This window comes from Suncus etruscus, chromosome 3 (genome assembly GCF_024139225.1).
Source record: "Suncus etruscus isolate mSunEtr1 chromosome 3, mSunEtr1.pri.cur, whole genome shotgun sequence".
In the NCBI taxonomy this organism is placed as follows: Eukaryota; Metazoa; Chordata; class Mammalia; order Eulipotyphla; family Soricidae; genus Suncus; species Suncus etruscus.
The window spans coordinates 17,398,730-17,426,521 of record NC_064850.1 but is presented as its reverse complement, the minus strand read 5'-3'; the positions used below and the strand labels follow the sequence as shown (position 1 = coordinate 17,426,521).

Below are 27,792 nucleotides of genomic sequence, written 5' to 3'. Positions count from 1 at the left end.
GCCCAGAGAAATAGCACAGCGGCGTTTGCCTTGCAAGCAGCCGATCCAGGACCAAAGGTGGTTGGTTCGAATCCCGGTGTCCCATATGGTCCCCCGTGCCTGCCAGGAGCTATTTCTGAGCAGACAGCCAGGAGTAACCCCTGAGCACTGCCGGGTGTGGCCCAAAAACCAAAAAAAAAGAAAGAAAAAAAGAAAAAAAAAACATTTATCTGGAGTTAGAAAGTCATAGTAGAGTAAGTAGGCATTTACCTTCATGTGACTATCCCAGGTCTGATCTCTAGCACCACATATCATCCTCCAGGCCCTCCAAGAGTGATTCCCTGAGCACAGATCAGGATTAAACCCAGCACTGCCCAGTGTGACAACCCCACATACAGTAAATTCCCCCTACCAAAAAATAAAACGTTTATCTGACGAAAGGGATCATGATTCAGGCCCCAACTAAAGAACAGTCTCAAGGTGTGTGCTCTTGGTGACAGGACACAGGAAGTTCAACAGGGCTCGCCTTAGGTGATTTGTTTAGAATTTTTGGTCCAGGGGCCAGTGAGGTGGCGCTAAAGGTAAGGTGTCTGCCTTGCAAGTGCTAGTGTAGGGCAGACTGCGGTTTGATTCCCCCGCGTCCCATATGGTCCCCCCAAGCCAGGGGCAATTTGAGTGCTTAGCCAGGAGTAACCCCTGAGCATCAAACGGGTGTGGCCCCAAAAACCAAAAAAAAAAAAAAAAAAAAAAAGAATTTTTGGTCCAAACGAACGTTACAGTGTGAATGAAGCCTTTTGGTAACAATCAATAAAGATGACCTTTCTGTATCTTTCCTCATCATCAATAAGAGAGAGAACGTTTAAAAAAAAGAGAGAACGTATCAATGTTCTTCCTTTTTCCTTCATAAGAAGAAATCATATTTAGCTTGCAATAATCAGAAGGTGGTTTTCCAGGGGGAGGTTTTCCCATCACAACCTGAATGTGCTGATCTCTGCAACTGCCCTGGACAGAGAAATTGAACTACCACATGTGTGGTAGTAGCAGACTGTGCTCAGGTGCTGTCTGCATACCAGATTTACAGAATCATACATTTATATAGTATTTCTTCCATAGACTTTCATTCGAAATTAAACACACTCTTTTGTGTTTTTGATTTTTGTTTTGATAATGTGTTAACTGGTGGTTGCAATTGGCGGTGGCATTGTATTCCTAGCCGTGCTCAGAGGACCCAGGAACCACTCACCATGATACTCAAGTCAATCAGGGTAGAGCCTGAGGATAAAGTTCTGCTCGGGTCTTGCAGTTCCAGGACCACCATGGCCACCTTTACAATGCTCAGAGACCTCCAGGGCTACAGCTTAGAGGTGAGGGCCAAGTGTTACAGAAGATCAAACAGGCACATATCTGACTCCCCAGCCCATGAGATATTGCAGTGTTTTTTCAGACTATATCTTTCAAAAAAGAAAAAGTTTCTTTTTTTCTTTTCTTTTTTTTTTTTTTTTTTGTGGTTTTTGGGTCACATCCGGCAGTGCTCAGGGGTTATTTCTGGCTCCAGGCTCAGAAATTGCTCCTGGCAGGCACAGGGGACCATATGGGGTGCCGGAATTGGAACCGATGACCTCCTGCATGGAAGGCAAATGCCTTACCTCCATGCTATCTCTCCAGCCCCTCAAAAAAGAAAAAGTTTCTTAAATGTTGTTCTTTCGTAGTCCCTGATAGAATGTTGAGACATATTGCTTACTTTTTAAACTACAAGTCTCATCATGACAGTTTGAGACATGATGAAGTCTGTTTGACTCAAAATCATATTATGCCTGCAAAGAATAATGTGAAAACCTTAAACATCCTGGGGCCAAAGCAGTGGAGTAGAGGTAGGGCATAGACCTTGGAAAGACCACAGTTCAATCCCCCGGCATCCCATATGGTCCCTCAAGCCAGGAGCAAGTTCTGAGTAACCCCTGATTGAGTGTCACCAGGTGTGGCCCAAAAACAAAAATAAAATAAAAAGGAAACCTTAAAACCTTGAACATCTTGAAGGGAACTCAAAGGTAAGAAAACTCAATGACAAACACCATCAGCAACTTATTTGAACCCTTATTCGGGTATTGTTGGTTTTTGTTTTTTTTTTGGTTTTGGGGTCACACCCCACAGTGCTCAGGATTTACTCCTGGCTCTACGCTCAGAAATCATTTCTGGCAGGCTCGGGGAACCATATGGGATACCAGGATTCGAACCACCATTCTTTTGCATGCAAGACAACGCCCTGCCTCCATGCTCTCTCCGGCCCCTGAACCCTTATTGGGTTTATTACTCCTTATGTTACCAGATAGTAACAATAAAAAGTTCTCAAATTTTTTTTGTTTTGGGGTTATACCTGGTGGACTCAAGACTTATACCTAGTTCTGCACTCAGGAATCACTCCTGGCAGGGTTTGGGGCACAATCTGGGGTGCTGGGGGATCAAACATGGGTCAGCTGCATACAAGGCAAGTTCCCTGCCTGCTATACTATCACTCCAACTCCTGAACCCATTTCTGTTTATTCTCCTGAGCTAAAATGTTGTTTAAAAACCTTGAAAGAAGGGGCCGGATAGCATGGAGGTAAGGCGTTTGCCTTGCATGCAGAACGGTAGTTCGAATCCCAGCATCCCATATGGTCCCCCGAGCCTGCCAAAGGTGATTGAGCTAGAGCCAGGAGTAACTCCTGAGTGCTGCCGGTGTGACCCAAAAACCAAAAAAAAAAAAAAAAACCTTGGAAGAGGGGGTTTCTTGCTGCCTGCTGCAGTACAGTATCTAATTTCCACTCATTTCCCTCCCTGGGCAGTCATCGAGTGGCGCCATGAGACAATAGAGGGCTTGCAGAGGAGATTGGTGAATTTGCACAATGACGTTCGGATCCAAGCCATCATCACATGCGCCACAGCAGCTTTAGAACGGCCCCGGACTAACACTAGCCAGGAAGACTCAGGTGAAAGCCAGAACGAAATAAAACAATTTTTAAAGCCAGAAAGAACTTCTGGAGGTGGTGAATCTTATCAAAGATGCGTTTTACAGGGGCTGGAGAGATAGCACGGAGGTAGGGTTTTGCCTTGCATGCAGAAGGATGGTGGTTTGAATCCCGGCATCCCATATGGTCCCCCAAATCTGCCAGGAGCTATCTCTGGGCGTACAGCCAGGAGTAACCCCTGAGCACTGCCGGTGTGACCCAAAAAAAAAAAGAAGAAGAGAAAGAGAAAGAGAGAGAAAAGAAAGAAAGAAAGAAAAAAGAAAGAAAGAAAAAGAAAGAAAGAAAGAAAGAAAGAAGAAGAAAGAAAGAAAGAAAGAGAGAGAGAGAGAGAGAGAGAGAGAGAAAGAAAGAAAGAAAGAAAAGAAAGAAAGAAAGAAAGAAAGAAAGAAAGAAAGAAAGAAAGAAAGAAAGAAAGAAAGAAAGAAAAAGAAAGAAGAGGAAAGAAAGAAAGAAAGAAAGAAAGAAAGAAAGAAAGAAAGAAAGAAAGAAAGAAGAAAGAAAAGAAAGAAAGAAAGAAAGAAGAAAAAAGAAAGAAAGAAAGAAAGAGAAAGAAAGAAAGAAAGAAAGAAAGAAAGAAGAAAAGAGAAAAAAGAGAGAAAGAAAGAAAGAAAGAAAGAAAGAAAGAAAGAAAGAAAGAAAGAAAGAAAGATAGAAAAGGAAAAAGAAAGAAAAGAAAGAAAGAAAGAAAAGGAAGAACAAAAAAGAAAGAAAGAAAGATAGAGAAAGAGAAGAAAGAAAGGAAGGAAAGAGGAAAAAAGGAAGGAAGGAAGGAAGGAAGGAAGGAAGGAAGGGGAAAAGGAAGGGAGGGAAGGGAAGAGAGGGGAGGGAGGAGAGGGGGAGGGAGGGAGGGGAGGGAGGGAGGGAGGAAGGAAGGAAGAAAGAAAGAAAGAAAGAAAGAAAGAAAGAGAAAGAGAAAGAAAGAGATAGAAAGAAAGAAAGAAAAAGAAAGAAAGAAAGAAAGAAAGAAAGAAAGAAAGAAAGAAGAAAGAAAGAAAAGAAAGAAAGAAAGAAAGAAAGAAAGAAAGAAAGAAAGAAAGGAGAAAGAAAGAGGAAGGAAGAGAAAGAAAGAGGAAGGAAGAAGGAAGGAAGGAAGGAAAAGAGAAGGGAAGGGAGGGGAGGGAGGAAGGAAGGAAGGAAGAAAAAGAAAGAGAAAGAAAAAGAAAGAAAGAAAGAAAGAAAGAAAGAAAGAAAGAAAGAAAGAAAGAAAGAAAGAAAGAAAGAAAGAAAGACAGAATGACAGAAAGAAAGAACGAAAGAAAGAAAGAAAGAAAGAAAGATAAGAAAGAAAGAAAGAGAGAGAGAGAGAAAGAGAGAGAGAGAGGACGGAAGGAAGGAAGGAAGGAAGGAAGGAAGGAAGGAGGAAGGAAGGAAGGAAGGAAGGAAGGAAGGAAGGAAGGGAAGGAAGGAAGGAAGGAGGAAGGAAGGAAGGAAGGAAGAGGAGGGAGGGAGGGAAGAAGAAAAGGAAAGGAAGGAAAGAAGAGAGAAAGAGAAAGAAAAAATCTTGACTTCTTTCAGTAATTTTTGTACTTTTTGTAACTTTTTATTCCTGGAGCACTGCCAGGGATCATTCATGAGCATAGGTTTTTTTTATTCCTGGCGCACTGACAGGGGGACATTCATGAGCACAGGGTTAGGAATAATCCCAAAGCATTCTTAGATGTGGTTCAAATCCTACTCACTGCCAATATATATGTTATTTTAATTAACATAGAAGAATATATAAAATATTCCTTCAGTCAATACCCTTCCCAGTTTCAGTGCCATCCCATGCCATGCCATTTCCCAGCATAATTAAGGTCTAAAATTTGAGATTCCATTTCTTTCTGAGCTTTAAAATGTATGCCAACATATATGTTGAATTTGTATTTCTTATAAAAATAATTTCCCTTGCATTTGTAGATATAATTCTGTATTGAATTATTACATTAAATCCTGATTACCATATACTATTCTTTGATTGCTTCACTGGGTTGGAGTTAATATTTTGCAGCATTCATTTTTTTTTTTTTTTTTTTTTTTTTTGGTTTTTGGGCCACACCCGGTGACGCTCAGGGGTTACTCCTGGCTATGCGCTCAGAAGTCGCTCCTGGCTTGGGGGACCATATGGGACGCCGGGGGATCGAACCGCGGTCCGTCCTAGGCTAGCGCAGGTAAGGCAGGCACCTTACCTTTTAGCGCCACCGCCCGGCCCCTGCAGCATTCATTTGTAAAATGAGTTTTCCCATCTCTGATCTCCTGAAGAGTGGTTTATAAGTTGGTTCCAATGGAAAAAGACTTAACACAAACTAACTTTGCTTACAAGCCTCCTCTCCTTTTTCTTTTTTTTTTTTTCTTTTCTTTTTGCCACATGTGCTTAACTCAGGACTTAACTCCTGCCTTATACTCAAGCACTTCTCTTTTTTTTTTTTTTTTTTTTTTTTTTGATTTTTTTGGGCATACCCGTGATGTTCAGGGTACCTGGTTATGCACTCAGAAATCGCTCCTGGCTTGGGGGACCATATGGGGATGGTCGGGGGATCGAACCATGGTCCGTCCTAGGCTAGCGCACACAAGGCAGAGAAGCCTTACAGCTTGCACCACCGCTCCAGCCCTGCACCTTCTTCTTTTATGTGCTCTGCCCTCATCAAACTTTTTTTGTTGTTTTGTTTTTGTTTTGAGGAAACTCTAGTGGTACTCAGACTTACTCCAGACTCTATGCTCAATGATTACTCCTGGTGGGATTCAAGAGACTATATGTGGTGCCAGGGTTTGAACTTGGGTTAGTCATGTACAAAGCAAGTGCCCTCTCAGGCCCTCCTCACATCCTCACACATTTTATGTAAAACCTACACCTATGCTCTTTCTTGGTTTATGACTGGTAGCAGTAGGATATTATCCTGTGATACTACTTATCACCTTCTCATAATTGTTTACTTTCTGCCATACCTCCCAGGCAACTCGTTCAGGTCTAAATTCATGAACCGTTTCCTTTGGGCAAGTTTGCAGCGCCATCTGCTGAACACCTCTCTCCCTTTGATTAGTTTTTAGTGCTTCCCTTCAATTTTGTTTTGTTTTGTTTTGTTTTGTTTTGTTTTGTTTTGTTTTGGGGGGGCCACACCGGCAGTGCTCAGGGGTTACTCCTAGCTATGCACTCAGAAATCGCTCCTGGCAGGCTCAGGGGACCATATGCGATCCCAGTATTTGAACCACTGTCCTTCTGCATGCAAGGCAAATGCTCTACCTCCATGCCATCTCTCGTGCCCCTGCCCTTCAGTTTTCAGCTGTGATTTCATCTCTACTTGTAGATTCATGACCAAGAATAATTTCACATACATACGTCAATGTACCAGTAGATGTATAGAAAGCATCTGACAGGATGCAGCAACCATTCATGATAAAAACTCAACAGAAAAGGAATTAAAAGACTTTCTTCAGCATACACAAAACTATTTACCACAAGCTCACAGCAAACATTATACTTACTCAATGGGGGTAAAACTAGAACTCTTTTTTTTTGTTTTGTTTTTGGGTCACACCTGGCAGTGCTCAGGGTTTACTCCTGGCTGTCTGCTCAGAAATAGCTCCTGGCAGGCATGGGGGACCATATGGGACACCTGGATTCGAACCAACCACCTTTGGTCCTGGAACAGCTGCTTGCAAGGCAAACACCGCTGTGCTATCTCTCCGGGCCCCTAAAACTAGAACTCTTAATTCAAAGAAATAAATCAAGCACTTCTGAATCTCCTAAATAGCCAAAGCAATTGTGGGGGAAAGAAGCTGGGAAACATTATTTTTCCCAACTTCAAACTGTACTTCAAAGCAGAAGTAATTTAAACAGCACAGTACTAGAATAAATACTTTCAGATCAATGGAATAGAATTGAAAATCCAAAGACAGACTCTCTTTGGGGCCGGAGAGATAGCATGGAGGTAAGGCGTTTGCCTTTCATGCAGGAGGTCATCAGTTCGAATCCCGGCGTCCCATATGGTCCCCCGTGCCTGCCAGGAGCAATTTCTGAGCCTGGAGCCAGGAATAACCCCTGAGCACTGCCGGGTGTGACCCAAAAACCACCAAAAAAAAAAAAAAAAAAAAAAGACAGACTCTCAAATACATGATCAGTTAATCTTCAATAAAGGAACAAAAAATTAAGTGGAGCAGAAAAGTGGACAAGTAGCACTGGGAAAACTGGTTAGCCACATGCAAAAGAAAGTAGACTTCTTCCTGATGCTATGCACAAAAGTCAGATCAAAAAGGATTTAAATAGGGTAGTAGAGATAACACAGCAGTGTTTGCCTTGCAAGCAGCTGGTCCAGGACCTAAGGTGGTCATTTCGAATTCCGCCATCCTATATGGTCTCCCGTGCCTGCCAGGAGCTATTTCTGAGCAGATAGCCAGGAGTAACCCTTGAGCACTGCTGGGTGTGACCCAAAAACCAAAAAAAAAAAAAAAGGATTTAAGGGGCCAGAGAGATAGCATGCAGTTAAGGCGTTTGCCTTGCATGCAGAATTATGGTGGTTCAAATTCGAGCATTCCATATGATCCCGAGTCTGCCAGGAGCGATTTCTGTTCTGAACACAGAGCCAGGAGTAACCCCTGAGCACTGCCGGATGTAACCAAAAACAAAAACAAAATAAAAAAAAAGCATTTAAGACCTTGATACAAGACCTGAGTCCATGAGGTTCATGAGAGGAAAAAATAAGCAAATATCTCCATGACATTGAAAATAGGGGCATTTTTCTATCTTGAATACAGGCAGGGGATGGGAAAGAGGAAGGGGGGGCATTGGGAGGGGGGGAATGTTACACTGGTGAAGGGGGTGTTCTGTTTGTGACTGTAACCCAACTATAATCATGTTACTTAAATAAAAATATATTTTAAAAAAGAAAGAAAATAGAGGCATTTTTAATGAAATTAATAAGCATTAGAAAAACATGTGGAAGGGCCCGGAGAGATAGCACAGCGGTGTTTGCCTTGCAAGCAGCCGATTCCAGGACCTAAGGTGGTTGGTTCGAATCCCGGTGTCCCATATGGTTCCCCGTGCCTGCCAGGAGCTATTTCTGAGCAGACAGCCAGAAGTAACCCCTGAGCAACGCCAGGTGTGACCCAAAAACCAAAAAAAAAAAAAAGAAAAGAAAAGAAAAACATGTGGAAGCAAACAAACAAATGGCATTACATTAAGAGGCTTCTGCACCTCAAAGGAAATGAAGATAGCCCATACACTGGGAGAAAATACTTGTCTACCACTCATTTGATAAAAAAAAATTAATATCTAAAATATATAAAGTAGGTGGGTAGAGTTTCATAAAAATAAGTAAAACTGAGGCCGGAGAAATAGCATGGAGGTAAGGCATTTGCCTTGCATGCAGAAGGATGGTGGTTCGAATCCCGGCATCCCATATGCTCCCCGAGCCTGCCAGGAGTGATTTCTGAGTGTAGAGCCAGGAGTAACCCCAGAGCACTGCTGGGTGTGACCCAAAAACAAAAGTAATTTGGTGAACAATATATGCAAACGAGGTTGGGTTTAACCCTCATGCAGGTACTAGAAGGCTTTCAGAGAAAGGTTAAGAACCGTTGCACATGGCCAACCAATCCGAGTTTGACCCGACATCTCATATGGTCACCCAAGCCTGCCAGGAGCAATTTCTGAGTGCAGAGTTAAGAGTAGCTCTTAATAAATAAGCATAAAAAGAATATATCTGCTCTTACCTTGCCCTCTTCTGATTCCAGAGGACACAGAGACAAAAGTTTCATCTACCCAGGATTTGCCTGAGGTTCTACATCCTGCCCTGGAAGCAGCTCTTAGAGATAAAAATGCCAGTGTGCAAATGGCAGCAGCATTATGCCAGTATGCTATACAATCTCATAACCCCCTTGCTCGGGATATCATGCAGAAAGCTCTTCAGAATGGTAAGCAAATCCCTTCAACTGACAGCCTGAGAATATAGCATGCAGAAGGTATCTCACAGTAGATTTACCCAATTTTCTCCTTTCCACTATCAGCTCTGTGATATCTATTGTATGGCATTTAGGCTTATGTCCAAATTGTCAGAATATTTCCTTGTAGGGACTTTTACAATAAGTATACTGCTACCAAATGTGCCATCTTTCCAAGCTATGTTTCTGTTTCATCACACACATCACTTTTGTTTTAGTTTTGGGCCACATCCAGTTACATCAGGGGTTACTCCTGGCAGCCTCAAAGGACCATATGGGATGCCAGGAATAGAGCCCAGGTCAGCTGCGTGCAAGGCCTGCTGTGCTACCATTCATTCTGGGCCCTATCTATCTTTACCGAGCTTTACATAGTCATTGGCTTCATTCCTTTATAACTACATATGAGTGAACACATTAGACTACCACATCCAATATGTGTCTTTTTCCCTCTTATTTTATCTAACATGACATCCTCTAATTCTATTCATGTTGTAGAAAAATTTCCATTCTTTCTTATAGCTGAATCATATTCCATTATATACTACGCCACACTCATCTATTGTTGAGCACTTGAGTTGTTTCCAGGTGCTGACTATTGCAAAATTGAACAGAGAATTAAAATATTTTATGAGAAAAAATAAAGTAACAATTTTAAAGAATACTTTTTAGGGGCCAGAGAGGTAGCATGGAGGTAAGGTGTTTGCCTTGCATGCAGAAGAACAGTGGTTCAAATCCCAGCATCCCATATGGTCCCCCGAGCCTGCCAGGAGTGATTTCTGAGCGTAGAGCCAGGGCCCCTGAGCACTGCCAGGCATGACCCAAAAACCAAATATATATATATATATAAACATTAAAAATCACCATTTAACACATCCTTTGCACAGTTTTTGCACCTTAATTCACAGGTACTGTCCACATACATTGTTGGGGTAATACAATCAAAAAGGCTCAGCTAGAATAAGTCCAAGATCTAAGTGATGTGCCTGCTGGGGGTTGAAGGACGTAATGCATGGGAAGATCAATAAATGCTTCCACTTCAGACTTTGTGATCTCTTTGCCAGGTCAGATGTGCCATTCTCTCTTGTTACTTAAGAGTAGTCTTCTAGGATTTGACTTTTCCAGCTGATTATTCATTCTTCATTTAAAATCTTGACATGATCTACTAACTATGACATAATATTTAGACTGAGAGAGAGGCTTGGGGAGGTGAGGTAGCAGACAGCCTCCACGGGCACCGAACCAAATTCTTGTTTCCTCTGTGTTGAGAACATGCTGCCATTCTGAACGCCTTTTTACCCCGCCACGGCAGGGAACAGTGTGGACAGCTGGGCTGCGGCTCAGTGCTTGGCTCTGGAAGGTATTGGCACATATCCAGTGATTAAACGGATCTTCCACCAGCTGTTTAACAAGAAAGACAAGGACACTGAACTGCATTCGTGTCTGCTGCTGTGTCATCTCAATAAGCAGAAAGTATGTGTCCATTGCAGGGTCAAAAAATATAACAAGTTTGGGGTCTTTGAGGTTAGTGCATGTGGTTGGGAAAATGTGGGTGGTTGAGTAGCACAGATAAATCTCTTCTATGGGTAAACTGTAAGATACACACACACATACCATATATATGGTATATATGGTATGTTCCCAAAATAATAAATGTGTGTTCCCATATATGCATGTATGTATGTAAGAGAAAGTGACAATAGCTGAAAGATGAAAAGTTGGTTGCCAGCATTTTTTTATAAAACATGTAAGCAAGCACAGGGGCCGGAGAAATAGCATGGAGGTAGGGCTTTTTTTTTTTTTTTTTTGGTTTTTCAGGCCACACCCATTTGATGCTCAGGGGTTATCCCTGACTAAGCGCTCAGAAATTGCCCCTGGCTTGGGGGACCATATGGGATGCCGGGGGATCGAACCGCGGTCCTGATCCTTGGCTAGTGCTTGCAAGGCAGACACCTTACCTCTAGCACCACCTTGCCAGCCCCGAGGTAGGGCATTTTTGCCTTACATGCAGAAGGCCAATAAGTTTGAATTCCGGCATCCCACATGGTCCATAGAGCTCCCAGGAGCGATTTCTGAGCATAGAGCCAGGAGTAACCCCTGAGTGCTGCCAGGTGTGACCCAAAAAAAAAAAAAAAAAAAAAAAAAAAAACATGTAAGCAAGTGGGTCAGCGCGATGGCACAGCAGTAGGGTGTTTGCCTTGCACACGTCTGACCCAGGACAGACCACAGTTCAACCTCCCAGCGTCCCATATGGTCCCCTAAGCCAGGAGCGATTTCTTTTTTTTTTTTTTTTTTTTTTTTTTTTTTTTTTTTTTTTTTTTTTGTGGTTTTTGGGTCACACCCGGCAGTGCTCAGGGGTTATTCCTGGCTCCATGCTCAGAAATTGCTCCTGGCAGGCACGGGGGACCATATGGGACGCTGGGATTCGAACCGATGACCTCTTGCATGAAAGGCAAACGCCTTACCTCCATGCTATCTCTCCAGCCCCAGGAGCGATTTCTGAGCGCACAGCTGAGAGTAATCCCTGAGTGTCACTAGGTATGACCAAAAAAATCAAAAAAGGAGCCGGAGAGATAGCATGGAGGTAAGGTGTTTGCCTTGCATGCAGAAGGACAAAGGTTTGAATTCTGGCATCCCATATGGTCCCCTGGCCTGCCAGGAGCAATTTCTGAGCATAGAGCCAGGAGTAACACCTGAGTGCTGCTGGCTGTGACCCAACAATAAACAAACAAACAAACAAACAAAAACATGTAAGCAAGGGGCAGGATTGGTAGCACAGTGGGTGGGTAGGGCGTTTGCCTTGCCAACCTGGGTTCAATCCCCAGCATCCATATAGTCCCCTGAGCCTGCCTGAAGTAACTTCTGAGAGCAGAGCCTGGAGCACTGCTGGATGTGGCAAAAAATAACAAACAAAACATGTAAGAAGAATTATGACTTGTAGAACTTTTCTATAATTTTACCATAACTGCACAGATCTATTTTAATATTCAGTAGGAAATTGAAAACAAATATTAGTGACATAAGCAAATTATTTTTAGGATCAAGACATTTCAGGCCAAGAAGGCCCCAGAACTTTCTGTTCTGATTATTACATCAATTTTGTTTTGTTTTGTTTTGGGGTTCACACCCAGCAATACTTATGAATTACTCCTAACAGTGCTTGGGGGACCATATATATGGGGTACTGGGAATCCAACCCAGGTTGCCTGTGTGCAAGACAAGCATCCTACTCACTGTACTATTGCTCCAACTTCCTAAATCAATATTTTGTTCCCTAATTTATGATTCAAGAAGTCAGCTGGCTCAGATGAGAGAGTTCTCATGAATTAAACCTACTTCCCTTTGCTAAAGATGAGTATCTCGTGTTCCATTGTGACATTAATTATGCTAAGATGTCATGTCAGTATGAAACTTCTTCAATATTCAAAAAAGCCACTGAATATTCGTGTAATACAGAAACATTCCATTTCCTCAGACACTGATAAACACTATGCTTGCCATAGAGCTAAACAGTGGTGAATGGAGGGAACGGGCTCTGGCCTGCCGAGTTCTTGCCCAGATTAATACAAACATCAGTTCGGTAAGTCTTCTTATTAAGTGTTCCCACAACAAATATTTAATGCAAAACTGGACTAGGAAGCCTTTCTATTTGCTGCTATTGAGAATCCTATTCATACCAAAATATCCCCACACTGCTACCTCTTGTCTTAACCCAGAATTATCTTCAAGTGACCTATGTCTCGGGGCCAGAGAGATAGTATAGCAGACAGGGCACTTGCCTTGCACGCTACCGATATGGGTTCAATTCATGGCACTTCATATGATCCCCACAAAGCTCCCCCAGGAGTGATCCTCGAGTGCAGAGCCAGAAGCCCTGAGCACTGTCAGTTATGAACCCCAAAAGCAGGCACACACTAAAAAATCCTCATCTTTAACACAAACCACTGCTTCTTAGCACAGTGACATCTACCCACAGTGCAAAACGATCAAAGTTTAGAAAATTCTACAGTAATCTGACATTGCCCCAGTAACAATATACTTTATAAAAGTATCATCCTCCTACCCCTATCCAAATTGCTCCTTCATCAGATGTTAGAAGCACTATCACAACCCAATATTATGCTGGTTCTCAGTGTTCATCATACACAAAGATGCTGGCATTATTGCCAGAATAACAAGACTATCTTAACAGAGGCCCCAAGGAGAGTTCAGTAGTGTAGAATACTTGCCTTGCAAATCTAAGGTCTCACGATCAAACCCTATTTGTTGCAACTTGCACCAAGCAAGACCGTGGCAACTCTGGTGTCTGAGATCTCCGGGTCTGTACCAGAGCATCACTAGTGAGACCCAAAAATAAATAAAAGAAACCTATATCTATATATAATGCAGGAAGGCAACCCCTAGCCAGTACTGCAGTGAAATGATGGGAGTGAACAACAGGGCTCCAGAGAAAGAGGAGAGAGAGAGGGAGAGTGAGGGAGGGAGGGAAAGAGAGAGAGAGAGAGGGAGAGGGAGAGAGGGAGAGGGGGAGGGAGGGAGAGAGGGGGAGAGAGAGGAGAGGGGGAGAGGGAGGGAAAAAGAGGGAGAGAGAGAGGAGAGGGGGAGAGGGAGGGAAAAAGAGGGAGAGAGAGGGAGAGGGAGGGAGGGAGGGAGAGAGGAGAAGAGAGGGGGAGGGGAGGAAGGAGAGAGAGAGAGAAAGAGAGAGGAACCATGGTGACTCTGAGCCTCCAATTGGTCATCTGGGATGGCAAACTCTGCTTCACTGGATTGCTTGGGGAATCAGTGATGGTAAAACATTTAACATAGTACTAAGTACAGCACTGACAATAAATGGTACCATTTTACCTACTGATAGGATATTAAGCGCAGATTAGTCCATATGATGTGGAGTGACTGGAAAAAAGAGGTGAGACAAGCAGCCGCCCAAGCTCTGGGACAAATGAACCTTGGTAAAGAGGTACATGACATCATCGGGTAAGACCTATTCGTAGGAATGAAGAAACTTCTCAGGGCAGGAGCCATAGCACAGTGGTAGGGCATTTTGTCTTATACTCAGTCGACCATATGGCCCCCCGAGCCTGTCAGAAGTGATTTCTGGGGGCCGGGCGGTGGCGCTGGAGGTAAGGTGCCTGCCTTACCTGCGCTAGCCTAGGAGACGGACCGCGGTTCGATCCCCCGGCATCCCATATGGTCCCCCAAGCCAGGAGCGACTTCTGAGCGCATAGCCAGGAGTAACCCCTGCGCGTTACCGGGTGTGGCCCAAAAACCAAAAAAAAAAAAAAAAAAAAAAGAAGTGATTTCTGAAAGCAGAGCCAGAAGTAATCCCTGAGCACCAAAGGGTGTCCCCCCCCCAAAAAAAAGAAACTTCTCAAAAGTGTTCAGGGAGGGGGCCAGAGAGATAGTACAGCATGTAAAGCACTTGTCATGCATAAAGTTGGGCTAAATTCGGGGCCGGCATGGTGGCACTAGAGATAAGGTGTCTGCCTTGCCAGCGCTAGCCTAGAACGGACCTCGGTTCGATCCCCAGGCGTCCCATATGGTCCCCCAAGCCAGGAGGGACTTCTGAGTGCATAGCCAGGCGTAACCCCTGCGCGTTACCATGTGTGGCCCAAAAACCAAAAATAAATAAATAAATAAAATAAATTGGCCTAAATTCGATCTCTGGCACCCTACAATGGTACCCCAAAACTACCAGGAGAAGAACCGAAGAGATAGCGAAGCACTAGGGCATTTGCCTTGCATACAGCCGTCCTAGAAGGGACCTGGTTCAATTCCCTGCATCCCACATGGTCCCCCATACCTGCCAGGAGCAATTTCTGAGTGCAGAGCAAGGAGTAACCCCTGAGCACCGCTGGATGTGGCCCAACAACCAATCAATCAATAAAGTTAAAGTGTGTGTATATATATAATGGGCCCGGAGAGATAGCACAGCAGCGTTTGCCTTGCAAGCAGCCAATCCAGGACCAAAGGTGGTTGGTTCGAATCCCGGTGCCCCATATGCTCCCCCGTGCCTGCCAGGAGCTATTTCTGAGCAGACACCCAGGAGTGACCCCTGAGCACTACCGGGTGTGACCCAAAAACCAAAAAACAAACAAAAAATATATAATGGGGCCGGAGCAATAGCAGTGGTAAGGCACACAGCCAACACAGGATGAACCCCCATTCGAATCCCGGCATCCCATATGGTCCCTGAGCCTGCCAGGAGTGACTTCTGAGCACTGAGCCAGGAGTAACCCCTTAGCGCTGCCGGGTGTGACCCAAAATAAATAAAATTAAAGAGGAGAAATAAAAACACTTGTGGCTTACAGAATAAAGCTGAGTCAAGGGACTCCCCAAGAGCGTGTGGAATCCCTCACCCTGATCAGTGAGCTCAAGCTCATGACTGCCAAGCTTCTCCCAAGCTTCCTGAAATGCTTCTCTGATGACTACATGACAGTTCAGCAGGCTGCCTGTTTGGCAGCTGGTGCCCTGCAGATCCATAATGAGCTGGTAAGTCAAGGACACATTCCCATCTCACCTGATTATCCAGTGGCCAATATCCTGAGCTTCCCTTATATATCCAAACCAGGAAGACGGGGAGTGTATAGGCCACTTCAACAGTTAGAATCACATTTGGCTCCAAATGTGTTGAACCACTCTAGAAAATAGCCATGAATTCATTCTCCCCTCAGTTTATTTCATTAAATAGGTACTGAGGGGCTTGAGGATCGACTCCAGTGAATCAAATCATAATCAATAGTTATTTGAGGGAAACCATCTACTTTACAAAAGGAGCTATATTATCTCAGATCTAAGAGCTGAGAACATCAATCTGCAGATGTAATTTAGTTGATTTACTATTTTGTGCAGGTTAGTACTGCAGGTTCTAGTGCATTCGTCAATAGACACTCTTAAGCATTTATCCCCCCCTAGTTAAAGAACATTTTGAAAACAAAAGGGTTCCCTGCCACTGGTTTATTTTTGCTTTGTTCTTTGGACTGAACATGGCATTTATCCATTCCAGGTCATTAAATGTCTTCTGAATCTGATACAGAGAGACCCTTACTGGAAAACCAAGGCCTTGGCCATTCGAGGTACTGCAAGTGGCCCCAGTTCTTCAACCTCAAATACCTTCCCATGTACTAGTATGGATGATCCCAGCATCCCTCTAGGAATAAATGAAGTGTAGTGACGGGGAACGAACACAGCTCTTGAGAAGTTCCATGCCTGAGAAATTAAAATTTTCTTTACCCAAAAATAAAACAAAGACAAAATAAAATGGGAGGCTGAAGTGATAGCACAGTGGGTAGAGTGTGTGCCTTGTATGTGGTCGACCTTGGTTCGATCCCCAACATTCTATATGGTCCCCCAAACATGCCAGGACTGATTTCTGAGCTCAGAGCCAGGAGTAACCCCTGAACACCACTGGGTGTGACTCAAAAAAACAAAAATTAAAAAATAAATTTTTATTTAAAAAATTTTAATAAAGGGGCCGGCGAGGTGGCGCTAGAGGTAAAGCATCTGCCTTGCAAGCACTAGCCAAGGAAGGATCGAGGTTTGATCCCTGACAATCCCATATGGTCCCCCCAAGCCAGGGGCAATTTCTGAGCACTTAGCCAGGAGTAACCCCTGAGCATCAAATGGGTGTGACCCAAAAAAAATTTTAATAAAGAATCCTAATTTTTGGTCTCTGTCAAACTTGTTAAGGCAAAGGGCTAAGACAACCCTGCCAACTGAATAGATGAAAATTAGATTTCCATTAGATACACTTGCTTTCTCTAAGTTTCAACTATAGAACTCACCAAGTGAGACCAGATTCAAAATTCTATCTTTTCACTTTCTAGAGCACATTTCTAGTTCTGTCTAGAACTCAGGATCTAGAATGTACTGACTGACCACTGAGCTAGTTCCCCAGTGCCCTGCTTTTCCAAATTTTCTTCTTTCTAGGTATTTTTGCCAGTGCTTCTTTTTCAGTCACTGGAGTTACTTAACAGAATCAGTCCTAGGTAATACCTTTTACTTCATTCATAAACCTCATATACCTGGGCTCATCTGAATTATCTGATTTAATTCTCATTACTATGAGAATGTCCTCATATCCTAATGACAACTGGGTTAATAGTAGGAATCCTTGAGATAATGCCCGACTACTCTCTAAATGGTCCCTACTCTACCTAATGGTCATCCTTTAATGGTGACTGTAATCCAAGAGGGATTCTATAGACAAAATACTTAATTTAGTAGGAGGCTGTCTATACCCTAGTATTTACTAATAAGGCCATTCTTGACTGCTAGGATGTAGCTAACTTGGTCTTAAGTGACTGTGGAATTTGTTATACTTTCTAATTTCTGCAGCAATGGTACAGATCGGTCAAGTGAGTCCCCAGCTGACAGACCTCCTGCTCTGGGCTATCCACTATGAATCATCACCAGGTGTACGACTAGAAGCCTGCCGTAGCATCCTAGCCCTCAAAATTCAGGGGAACCAGGTCAAGGACACCTTCCTACATGTGCTTCTACTAGAGGATCATGAGGCTATTCTAAAGTAAGCACAAAACCTCTGATGCCTGCCTGCCACAACCTCTTGTACTGCTAGTCTATCCTTGTTAACAGAACACACCCCTGCCTCTCCGGGGTGCTCAAAGTCTTTATAAACATAGGTTCACCTGTGCTATTAATCTACTTAGCCAAGAGGGTAACAGAAAAACTGGCCCAAATGATATAAAAAGTGCATACTGCAGTTCTTCATCTCAGATGGCATCTATTTTTTAAATGTTAGTCAACTAACGTTTACCAAGTACCAAGTACCTACTTAACTATATTTTAGAGTTAAAAAAGAACAGGTGTTAAATCCAATCAAGTATACATTACCAATGTGAATTTGGATGTTATTTAACAATTCTGAGCCCACTTTTTCCTATTTCAAATGTTTACAGGTTTGCTGGATTATTGATACATCTAGTACATGTCATAAAGATGTTCTTAGTACAAATTTCTAATATATCTTAAAAACTATACATCTGGGGCCAGAGAGATAGCACAGCGGTGTTTGCCTTGCAAACAGCTGATCCAGGACCTAAGGTGGTTGGTTCGAATCCCAGCGTCCCACATGGTCCCTGTGCCTGCCAGGAGCTATTTCTGAGCAGAGAGCCGGGTGTGGCCCAAAAAAAAAAAAAAAACTATATATCTGAGGGCTGGAGAGAGAGCATGGAGGCAGGGTGTTTGCCTTGCATGCAGAAGAACGGTGCTTCAAATCCCAGCATCCCATATTGTCCCCCAAGCCTGCCAGGAGCGACTTCTGAGCGTAAAGCAGTAAAGCGTAAGCACTGCCAGGTGTGACTTAAAACAAAAACAAAAACAAAAAAAAAAAAAACAACAACAACAACAACAAAAGGGGCCGGAGAGATAGCATGGAGGTAAGGCGTTTGCCTTTCATGCAGGAGGTCATTGGTTCAAATCCGGGCATCCCATATGGACACACACACACACACACACACAAATCCGGGCATCCCATATGGACACACACACACACACACACACACACACACACCACAACACTCCCCACAACACACCCCGTGCTGCCAGGAGCAATTTCTGAGCCTGGAGCCAGGAATAACCCCTGAGCACTGCCGGGTGTGACCCAAAAACCACAAAAAAAAAAAAAAGAAAAAGAAAAAAGAAAACAACAACAACAAAAAGAAAAACTATACATCTGAATAAGCTAACCTTAATACTGTTTTTGTAAGTTAGCAATATTGGAGTTAGGACTGGAATTCAGGACTCTTCTGATTTTCCACCAACTCCACCCCCAGGCTTTTGTTTTTGTTTTTGTTTTTTGTTTTTTGGGCCACACGCATTTGATACTCAGGGGTTACTGCTCAGAAATTGCCCATGGCTTGCGGGGACCATATGGGACGGAAAGATTGAACCGTGGTCCTTCCTTGACTTGTGCTTGCAAGGCAGACACCTTACCTCTAGCGCCACCTCACCGGCCCCAGCCAGGCCTTTGTTAAGGATAGGAAGAACAACCTGAAAGTCTTATCTTTCAGAGAAATTCATAAGGCAATGAAGATGCTTAAAATAGAAAATGAAGAAGACCAAGAAATGATTCAAAACATCAAGATCAGGGTAAGTAGAAATAAGTACAAGTTGTTCAAGATAAAATTCATGGCCCTCAAGAGTTCAAGAGTTCTTTAGACCTAAAATATAACCTTGCCAATTACAGCAAGACTTTCTACAACCTGGCACATTATTTTATCACATGCAACACTTGTGCAAGTTTGGAAACAAGTAGCTTTCTAAAGCAGTTTGATAAGATAAAGTAGGACTTTTATAAAGTTGAGATTCTTCAGATAATTCACAAAAACAACTTACATCATGTAAGTTACTTCCAAGGTCCCTTTCATTGTATCCATAAAGCTTAAGTAAATCTTTTATTACAAGTATAAAAATGCTCAATCCGGGGCTGGAGAGATAGCATGGAGGTAAGGTGCTTGCCTTGCATGCAGAAGGTCGGTGGTCCGAATCCTGGTCCCCCGAGCCTGCCAGGAGCGATTTTTGAGCTTAAAGCCAGGAATAGCCCCTGAATGCTGCCGGGCGTGACCCCCCCCAAAAAAAATGCTCAATCAGTATCACAACAGAACAATGGTCATAGCCATTTATGTACCATTTACTAACAAGCACAACAGCTTTTCATTTACTGCTTTGTACCACTATTTGGTTCAATTTTTTTTTTCTGATGTAGATTCAAATGCTAAGCGAAAAGGACTCACTAACACAGAAAATATTGAAGATAGAAGCAGCCATTAAAAAAGTGAAGGACGAAGCAAAATACGTTTACGTCCCTCCCAAAAAGAACCAAGAACCATTGAAACTCCAAACTTTTCTCCAAAATACTTTACAGGGTATGTTTTTTGGTTGATTCTTTTAAAATTTTCTCAATATTTTGGAATAGTTGGGAACCCTGTACAGTGAGAGCCACATCACCCTCTTTTCTTCCCATCCCTACTCCTGTCCTATTTGGTTTTTTTGTTTTGTCCCATTAAAGAAAGGGGGGGGGGGGCAGGTAGGGTGTTTGCCTTGTACACTATTGACTCAAGTTCAATCCCTGGTATCCCATATGGTCCCAAGAGCATCACCAGGAATGACCCAAGCCTAGAGCAAAGAGTAACCACTGAGCACTGCTAGATGTGACCCTCCAAAAAGAAAAGAAAAAAAAATCATTAAAAAAATTAAAATCGGGGCCGGGCGGTGGCGCTGAAGGTAAGGTGCCTGCCTTGCCTGCGCTAGCCTTGGACGGACCGCGGTTCGATCCCCCGTGTCCCATATGGTCCCCCAAGCCAGGAGCAACTTCTGAGCACATAGCCAGGAGTAACCCCTGAGCGTCAACGGGTGTGGCCCAAAAACCAAAAAAAAAAAAAAAATTAAAATCAAGGGGGGCCAGAGAGATAGAATGGAAGTGTTTGCCTCGCATGCAGGTCACTGGTTTGAATCCCAACATCCCATATGGTCCCCCGAGCCTGCCAGGAGCAATTTCTGAGCGTGGAGCCAGGAGTAACCCCTGAGCGCTGCCAGGTGTGACCCAAAAACTAAAAAAAAAAAAAAAAAAAAAAAAAAAAATTAAAATCAAAACTGAGGGGCCAGCGCTATAGTGCAGTAGTAGGGCGTTTGCCTTGCACACAGATGACCCAGAATGAATCTAAGTTCGATCTCCGGGGTCCTACATGGTCCCAAGCCAGGATTTCTAAGCACATAGCCAGGAGTAACCCGAGCGTCACCAGGTGTGGCCCAAAAACAGAAACAAACAAACAAAAAAAAATCAAATGAGGGGCCGGCGAGGTGGTGTTAGAGGTAAGGTGTCTGCCTTGCAATCGCTAGCCAAGGAAGGACCACGGTTCGATCCTTCCGTCCCATAAGGTCCCCCCAAGCCAGGGGGGGTTTTCTGAGCGCTTAGCCAGGAGTAACCTCTGAGCATCAAACGGGTGTGGCCCGAAAAACCAAAAAAAAAAAAAAAAAATCAAATGAGATATCACTTCATACTCATTAGGATGGCCAAATTTTATAAGTAATAATGTTAGAAAACATATGAGGGGCTGTAGAGATAGCACAATGGTAAGGTGTTTGCCTTGCACGTAGCCAATCCAGGGTGGACAGTGGTTCGAATCCCGGCATCCCATATGGTCCCCCATGCCTGCCGGAGCGAATTCTGAGCGCAGAGCCAGGAGTAACCTGAGTGCCACCGGGTGTGACCCAAAAACAAAACAAAAAATAAAGAAAATATATGAATAACTGAAACTCCTATATTTGTACTACTTCTGGGATATAAAATTATTAAGTCACTATGGTAAAAGTAGTTTCTTGGGAAAATTAAATAAAAAACTTGAACTTGTGAACAGGGACTAAAAGTCTTTTTTTTTTTTTAATAAAAGAAAAAGAAGGGGCTAGAGCGATGGTGCAAGCAGTAAAGCGTTTGCCTTGCACGCACTAACCTAGGACTGAACACGGTTCAATTCCCTAACGTCCCGTATGGTCTCCCAAGCCAGGAGCGAACACATAGCCAAAAGTAACCCCTAAGCGTCACCAGGTGTGGCCCAAAAGGCAAAAATTAAAAAAAAGGGAAAAGAAAAAGATAAAATTATAGGGGCCGGAGAGATAGCATGGAGGTAAGGCGTTTGCCTTTCATGCAGGAGGTCATCGGTTCGAATCCCGGCGCCCCATATGGTCCCCTGTGCCTGCCAGGAGCAATTTCTGAGCCTGGAGCCAGGAATAACCCCTGAGCACTGCCAGGTGCGACCCAAAAAAACAAAAAAAAAAAAACAAAACAAAACAAAACAAAAAAAAAGATAAAATTATAAAGAATGCAGGACTAGAGAGATAATACAGGGTTTTATGAGCTTGTCTTAAATTGTATGCAGCCTACCTCAATGTGATCCTTGAGCACATTGCCCAAGAGAAAACCCCAAGAATTGGACCCTAAGTCACCAGCCCTCCCCATTAGAAATGCAACAGCTTTAAACTGATTTCAAAAGTGAAAGGGGGGCCCAGAGAGATAGCATGGAGGTAGGGCATTTGCCTTGCATGGAGGACAGTGGTTCGAACCCCAGCATCCCATATGTTGCCCCGAGCCTGCCAGGAGCGATTTCTGAGTGTAGAGCCAGGAGTAACCCAAGCGCTGCCAGGTGTGACCCAAAAACAAAACAAAAAAAAAATAATAAAAAATAAAAAAAAGTGAAAAAGGACAGTTAAGAAAAATCTATGCCTTGTAAGTTTAAGCTTTTAGTGGGTATGTATAGAAAATGAATCTACCACTCTTACTTTACATACATCAATGCTTTAGAAACTTAAAAACCTTTTTAAAGTTGGATTTGGGGGGGGGGGGGGAATCACACCTGGCAGCGCTCAGGAGTTACTCCTAGTAGGCTCGGGGGACCATATGGGATGCCGAGATTCAAACCAACGTCCTTCTGCATGCAAGTCAAACGCCCTGCCTCCATGCTCTGTCCAGCCCCCCTGGATTTTTTGGTTTTGGGGCCACACCTGGTTACTCCTGGCTATGCACTCAGATATCGCTCCTGGCTTGGGGGACTATATGGGATGCCTGGGGATCGAACCAAAGTCTGTCCTAGGCTAGCGCGCTCAAGGCCTTACCACTTGCAACACTGCTCTGGCACTTAAGTTTTTATAACGGAGCCAGGGCCTAGAGTGTTTGCTGTGCATTCAGTCAACCCAAGTTTGATCTCCAGCATTCCATATGGTCCCTCATGCCCCACCAGAAGACTTCCTGCTTGCAGTCAGAAGTAAACCCTGAGCACCGCCAGATGTGGCTCAAAAACAAAAGTTCTTATATATCAGTTCTGTTGATAAAATCTTAAAACCTAGATGGTAAGGTGCAAACATCAAGCTGTACCCAAATATACTTACAAAATCTTGTGTGCCAAATCCAGCAGCAGCCTCAAATCACTCAGCTGCCCACCCTAAATCCAGGTCTTTTGCTTCCAAGTCCAGTGCTCTCTAGTACACCAGGCTTTTTTCCACCATCAGAATATTCATGTTCCTCCCAGATTTGGGTAAGTTTCTTCCAACTACTAGAAAAAGAATGAGAGCGGAAAGTAACTTGGACATCAGCCTTCCTTCATGGCCAACTTGCTACAAACTGGTTGTCTTGGAGCATAACTAGGTGAATCTGATCATTATACCCTTAAAAACGAACTACACTCTTAACTTACAGGACTGCATTCGCTCGGGTTTTAGTAGCATAAAAATCAATGGTTCCAGGTCAAAGCAATAGTACAACAGGTAGGACATTTGCCTGTGCTGCTTGCACAGCTGACACGAGTTCAATTCCCACCATCCCATATGTCCCTCATTTTCCACGAGGAGTGATGCCACAATACAGTCAGAAATAACTCAAGCATCTCCAGGTGTGTGGCTACCCCACATCCCAAAAGTCTGGTTCTGGGGATGAACAATAGCAAATCATTTGCCTTGCACATAGGCAACCTGGGTTTGATGCCCAGCACAACATATGGTCTCCAAATCTGAGTGCAGAGCCAGGAATAACCCCTAAGTACCACTGGGTGTGGTTAAAAAAAAATGGTCTGCCTCCAATTAGAATTGACTCCAATTCTACAATCAAGTTACCTTTTACCCCAGTAGGTTGCCCATGACGTCTTCCAATCCCCTCCCCACCTTTGTTCAAACTGACAAGATAGCCTGAATAAAGGGAAACAATTCTTTGGCACTTTAATGGTTTTTCTAACAGTCACATAAACTCACAGTAACAAATAGGGAACTGAACGCAAACACCACCCGATCCCCAAACTGGCAAAAGAAAACTCAATGGACGCAAACTCCAAAGAGAAACGTCTAAAGTCTCGAGCAGAATGGCAGCAAATGTTACACAAAACACACAGAAAGAAGCCTGGGTAAAACTGGTACTCTGAAATGACCGAGGAATGTCTGAGAAACAGCTGCTTTTTTCTATCTCCAACTTTTGCTTTTTACTTTTGTGCCTTAGATGAGATGGCGCCTCTCAGAAGACCCACTGAGTGTTTCGATATCGAAGAAGTCATAAAGGTAATACACAGGGATGGAAACACTGACACGGTCGTCAAGGTCCAAACAGAAACGTCTGCCTACTCGAAGGGGAAGAGTAGGGCGGGATCACTGTTCTCAGTAGTCAACAAAAGTCAGTTTAGAGTGGGACCCCATCCCACTGGCGTCGCACGCGGTCCCACCCCCGAGCCTGCCAGGAGTGATTTCTGAGCTGCGCGCGGAGCCAGGAGTCAGTAACCCCCGAGCTGACGTCACCGGGAGCGACCCGAAAACAAACGACAAGAAGAGGTCAGCTGAGAGGCATCTTGGTGAGCAGCAGCCCTTTGTCGTAGAGCATGGTGGCCAGGGTCAGCTGGTCCTCCACGCTGTCGCAGGGCAGGTCCCCGACCCTGACGAACTCCGGGTAGGAGCGCAGCAGGAGCTCCACGGCGTCGGCCTGCTGCGGGTGGATCTCCAGGCACTTGGGCTCCTCCAGGTGGTAGACCCGCGAGTTCTCCACCGTGTAGTAGAGCAGCAGGCGGCCGCCCTCACCGACGAGCCGGGCCAGGCCGTCCTGCAGCATGTGCACCTGCGTGTCCGTCGTCAGCTGGGCCCCCGCGTGCACGGGCTGGCCGGCTTCCCAGCGCACGGGCAGCCCGTGGACGCTGAGCGCGCGCTCCCGGTCCGTCAGCACCGGCGGCAGCGAGTCGTGGATGAAGTCCCTGGCGCGCTGGTCGGCCACGGCGTCCAGGGGCGCGAAGTGGGCCAGGCGGGCCACCAGGACGCGCACCTTCTCGGCGAAGGCGGCCCGGCGCGGGTCCTTGGAGTCGGCGTGCTGCGCGCCCATGTAGTCCATGAAGTCGCGGGGCAGGCCGCGGCGGAACTCCACGTCCTCGTCCACGGCCGCCTGCACGGCCAGCGGCAGCGCGGCCTCCAGGAAGTCGCCCCACGAGTTGCGCTGGTAGGTGGACAGCGTGAGGTGCAGCGAGTGCGCGCCGTCCGGGCACTCGGCCTGGTGCACGAAGCCGCGCGGGAAGTAGAGCAGGTCGCCCGGCTCGAGCACGGCCTGCAGCACGGGCTCGCCCAGCTCGTCGGGGCCGAGGTTGGCGCTGGGCAGCAGCGCGAGCTCCTCGGCGGCGCGGCGCGGCCGGTACACGCGCCACCGCTTGCGGCCCTCGAGCTGCAGCACGAAGGCCTCGATGTCGTCGTAGTGCGGCGCGAAGCCCTGCGAGCCGGGCGGCGTGAGGTAGGCGTTGGCGCCCGCCATGCTGCCGAACTGGGCCTGCAGCACGGCCAGCACGTGCCACACGGCGGCCGAGAAGGCCTGCGGGCACAGCAGGCGCAGCGAGCAGCCGGCGCGGTACAGGGCCCAGGCGGCGTGCGGCAGCGCGCGGCCCGGCGGGTGCAGCGTCTCGCGCCGGCCGTGGCGGTAGCGCGCCGCGTCCAGGTGCAGGCCGAACTGCAGCTCCCCGGCGCGCAGCGCGGCGTCCAGGTCGGCCGTGGCGAAGAGGCCGGCGTAGTAGGCGGGGTCCTGGCGCCGCACCAGCACCGCCTCGCGCTCCCACAGGCGCCGGAAGAAGTGCTCGGGCGGCAGCGGCGCCACCAGCCACTCGAACAGGCGCGCCGCCCGCCGCCGGCTGCTGGGGAGGCGCTGCAGCTCGGCCAGCACGCGCCGGAACGGAGAGTCCCCGTCGCCGCCCGGAGGCGCTGAGGGGGCCGCGTCCGCGAGCGACGCCGACGCTGTCGCGCCGTCCGCTGGCTCCACGCGCGGCGGCGACTCCTCCGACTCTTCCGACGGCGGCGGCGGCGGCGTGCGGGCCCTCACGCCGCGCGACGCCGCCCCGCTCCGGCGCAGCTGCCGCCGGATCTTCCGCGGCCTCAGCGGCAGAGCCAACACCGAGCCGCTGTGAGGCGGGGGCGGGCGGCGGCGTCTCAGTCGCCCGCGCCGCAGCAGCCCTCCACCTCCTCCGCCGCCGCCGTTCGCCCGGAGCCCGTTCATGACCGACGCGCCCCGCGCTTCCCACACACACACCGCTCAGTCCGCTTGGTGTGAGAAAAAAGATGCGCGCGCAGGTCGCGCGGGAGCTTCTGGGAAGGAAAAGGGCGTGGCTTTCCGGGGCGCCTCTGGTCACGCCCCCTTCTCTCTTCCCCCCCCCCGTGCTTGACCGACGTGCTCGCTCAGTGTGAGGAAAAAATGATGCGCGCGCACGTTGCGCGGGGGCTTCTGGGAAAAAAGGCGTGGCTTTCTGGCGCGTCTATGGTCACTCCCACTTCCCCTCTTACTCCCTGCTGCTTGACCTACGTGCTCGCTCAGTGTGAGAAAAAAGATACGCGTGGGGGCCGGGAAGGTGGCGCTAGAGTTAAGGTGTCTGCCTTGCAAGCGCTAGCGTAGGACGGACCGCGGTTCGATCCCCCGGTGTCCCATATGGTCCCCCCAAGCCAGGAGCAATTTCTGAGCGCATAGCCAGGAGTAACCCCTGAGCGTCAAATGGGTGTGGCCCAAAAATCAAAAAAAAAAAAAAAAAAAAAAGATACGCGTGGGGCTTCTGGGAAGGAAAAAGGCGTGGCTTTCGGCGCGCCTCTGGCCACGCCCCCTTCTCTCTTTTTCCCCCTGACCGACGTGCTCACTGAGGAAAAAAAATGATGCGCGCGCAGGTCCCGCCGCGGGGACTTCTGGGAAGGGAATGGATGGGCGTGGCTCCCAGTAGGGTTTTTCTGGTCATGCCCCCTTCACTCCCCCGCCCCCTCAGCAACCTTCCTTCGCTAGCCCAGAACCCGTCCCCACACAGCCTGATCCGTGAGAAAACAAATGCGCGTGCAGGTCGCCTGGCACGCCACGGGGCTTCTGGGAAGGAAAGGGGCGTGGTTTCGGCGGGTCTCTGACCACGCCCCTTCTCTCTTCCCGCCCTCCTCCGCTCGCCTGGAGCCGATTCCTCGCGGACGTGCTCCACACACAGCCCAGCCCGCTCTGTGTAAGAGGAAAAAGATGCGCGCGCACGTCGCGCGCCCGCCGGGGTGCTTCTGGGCATGGAAGGGCGTGGCTTCCAGCGCTTCTGTGGCCACGCCCCCTTCTCTGTTTCCCACCCATCCCATCAACTCTGCTCACTCTGGCTGGACTCTGGGAAATTCAATCTTGTGGTCGGAGAGAGCACAGAGGCTGGGCGTTTGCCTTGCAGGCAGAAGGTCGGTGGTTCGAATCCCGGCATCACATGTGGTCCCCCGAGCCTGCCAGGAGCGATTTCTGAGTGCAGAGCCCTAAGGAACCCCTGAGCACAGCCGGGGACGACCCAAAAACCAAATAAGTAAAATAATAATAATTATAGTATGGGTGTTGGAGGGAAAAATAGCTGGAGAGATAATACAGTGGTAGGGTGCTTGGCTTGCACATGGTCAACCCGACTTAGATCCCTTGAGCACTGCCAGGAATAATTCCTGAGAGTAGAGCTTGGAGTTAAACCCTGAGTACCAAATTGGGAAGAACTGCGAGACAGGGCACTTGCCTAGCAGTCAAGCAAGGTTTGATCCCAGCCTTCCAGGACAGAATTAAGAGTAAGTCCAGAGCACAGCCTGCTGTGGCCCAAAAACAAAATCAAATTGGGAGCAAGAGAGAGTACAGGGGTTGAGGCACTTTGCCTCACCTGTAGCCCCCACCTGGTTTCATCCCTGATTGCCAGAGCACTGCTAAGCACTCGAGCAACTCTGGGACTATTCCATAAATTTAAAAAAGCAAATAAACAAATATTAAATTGTCTGAGGATTTCAGGAGGGAAAATAAAAAGGCTGCTTAACTCTTCTCTGAAAAAGAAGCTATGACCCAAACTTCTTGTTTCTTATTATCTGCCCTTCTTGTCGCTGCTAGGAATTCATTAGCTATACAACTCCTCTC

General features: G+C 46.4%; 2 protein-coding genes across 2 annotated transcripts in view; one reads left to right on the top strand and one right to left on the bottom strand.

Annotated features, from left to right (window-relative positions):
* Positions 1 to 24,051, top strand: part of HEATR4 (HEAT repeat containing 4) — a 42,035-nt gene extending 17,984 nt beyond the window's left edge. The window contains exons 6-17 of the mRNA XM_049770281.1: positions 2,802 to 2,945; positions 8,691 to 8,870; positions 10,207 to 10,367; positions 12,370 to 12,474; positions 13,750 to 13,868; positions 15,203 to 15,383; positions 15,898 to 15,967; positions 17,229 to 17,418; positions 18,923 to 19,001; positions 19,618 to 19,777; positions 23,890 to 23,948; positions 23,998 to 24,051. Coding sequence (XP_049626238.1) covers positions 2,802 to 2,945; positions 8,691 to 8,870; positions 10,207 to 10,367; positions 12,370 to 12,474; positions 13,750 to 13,868; positions 15,203 to 15,383; positions 15,898 to 15,967; positions 17,229 to 17,418; positions 18,923 to 19,001; positions 19,618 to 19,777; positions 23,890 to 23,948; positions 23,998 to 24,051 — 1,502 coding nt within the window. The remainder of the gene's footprint in view (positions 1 to 2,801; positions 2,946 to 8,690; positions 8,871 to 10,206; positions 10,368 to 12,369; positions 12,475 to 13,749; positions 13,869 to 15,202; positions 15,384 to 15,897; positions 15,968 to 17,228; positions 17,419 to 18,922; positions 19,002 to 19,617; positions 19,778 to 23,889; positions 23,949 to 23,997) is intronic.
* A 165-nt stretch (positions 24,052 to 24,216) lies between these two features.
* On the bottom strand, positions 24,217 to 25,905 carry RIOX1 (ribosomal oxygenase 1). The gene has a single exon (XM_049770280.1). It carries the CDS (start codon positions 25,903 to 25,905, stop codon positions 24,217 to 24,219), a length of 1,689 nt encoding a protein of 562 aa, XP_049626237.1.
* Positions 25,906 to 27,792: the final 1,887 nt, after the last annotated feature.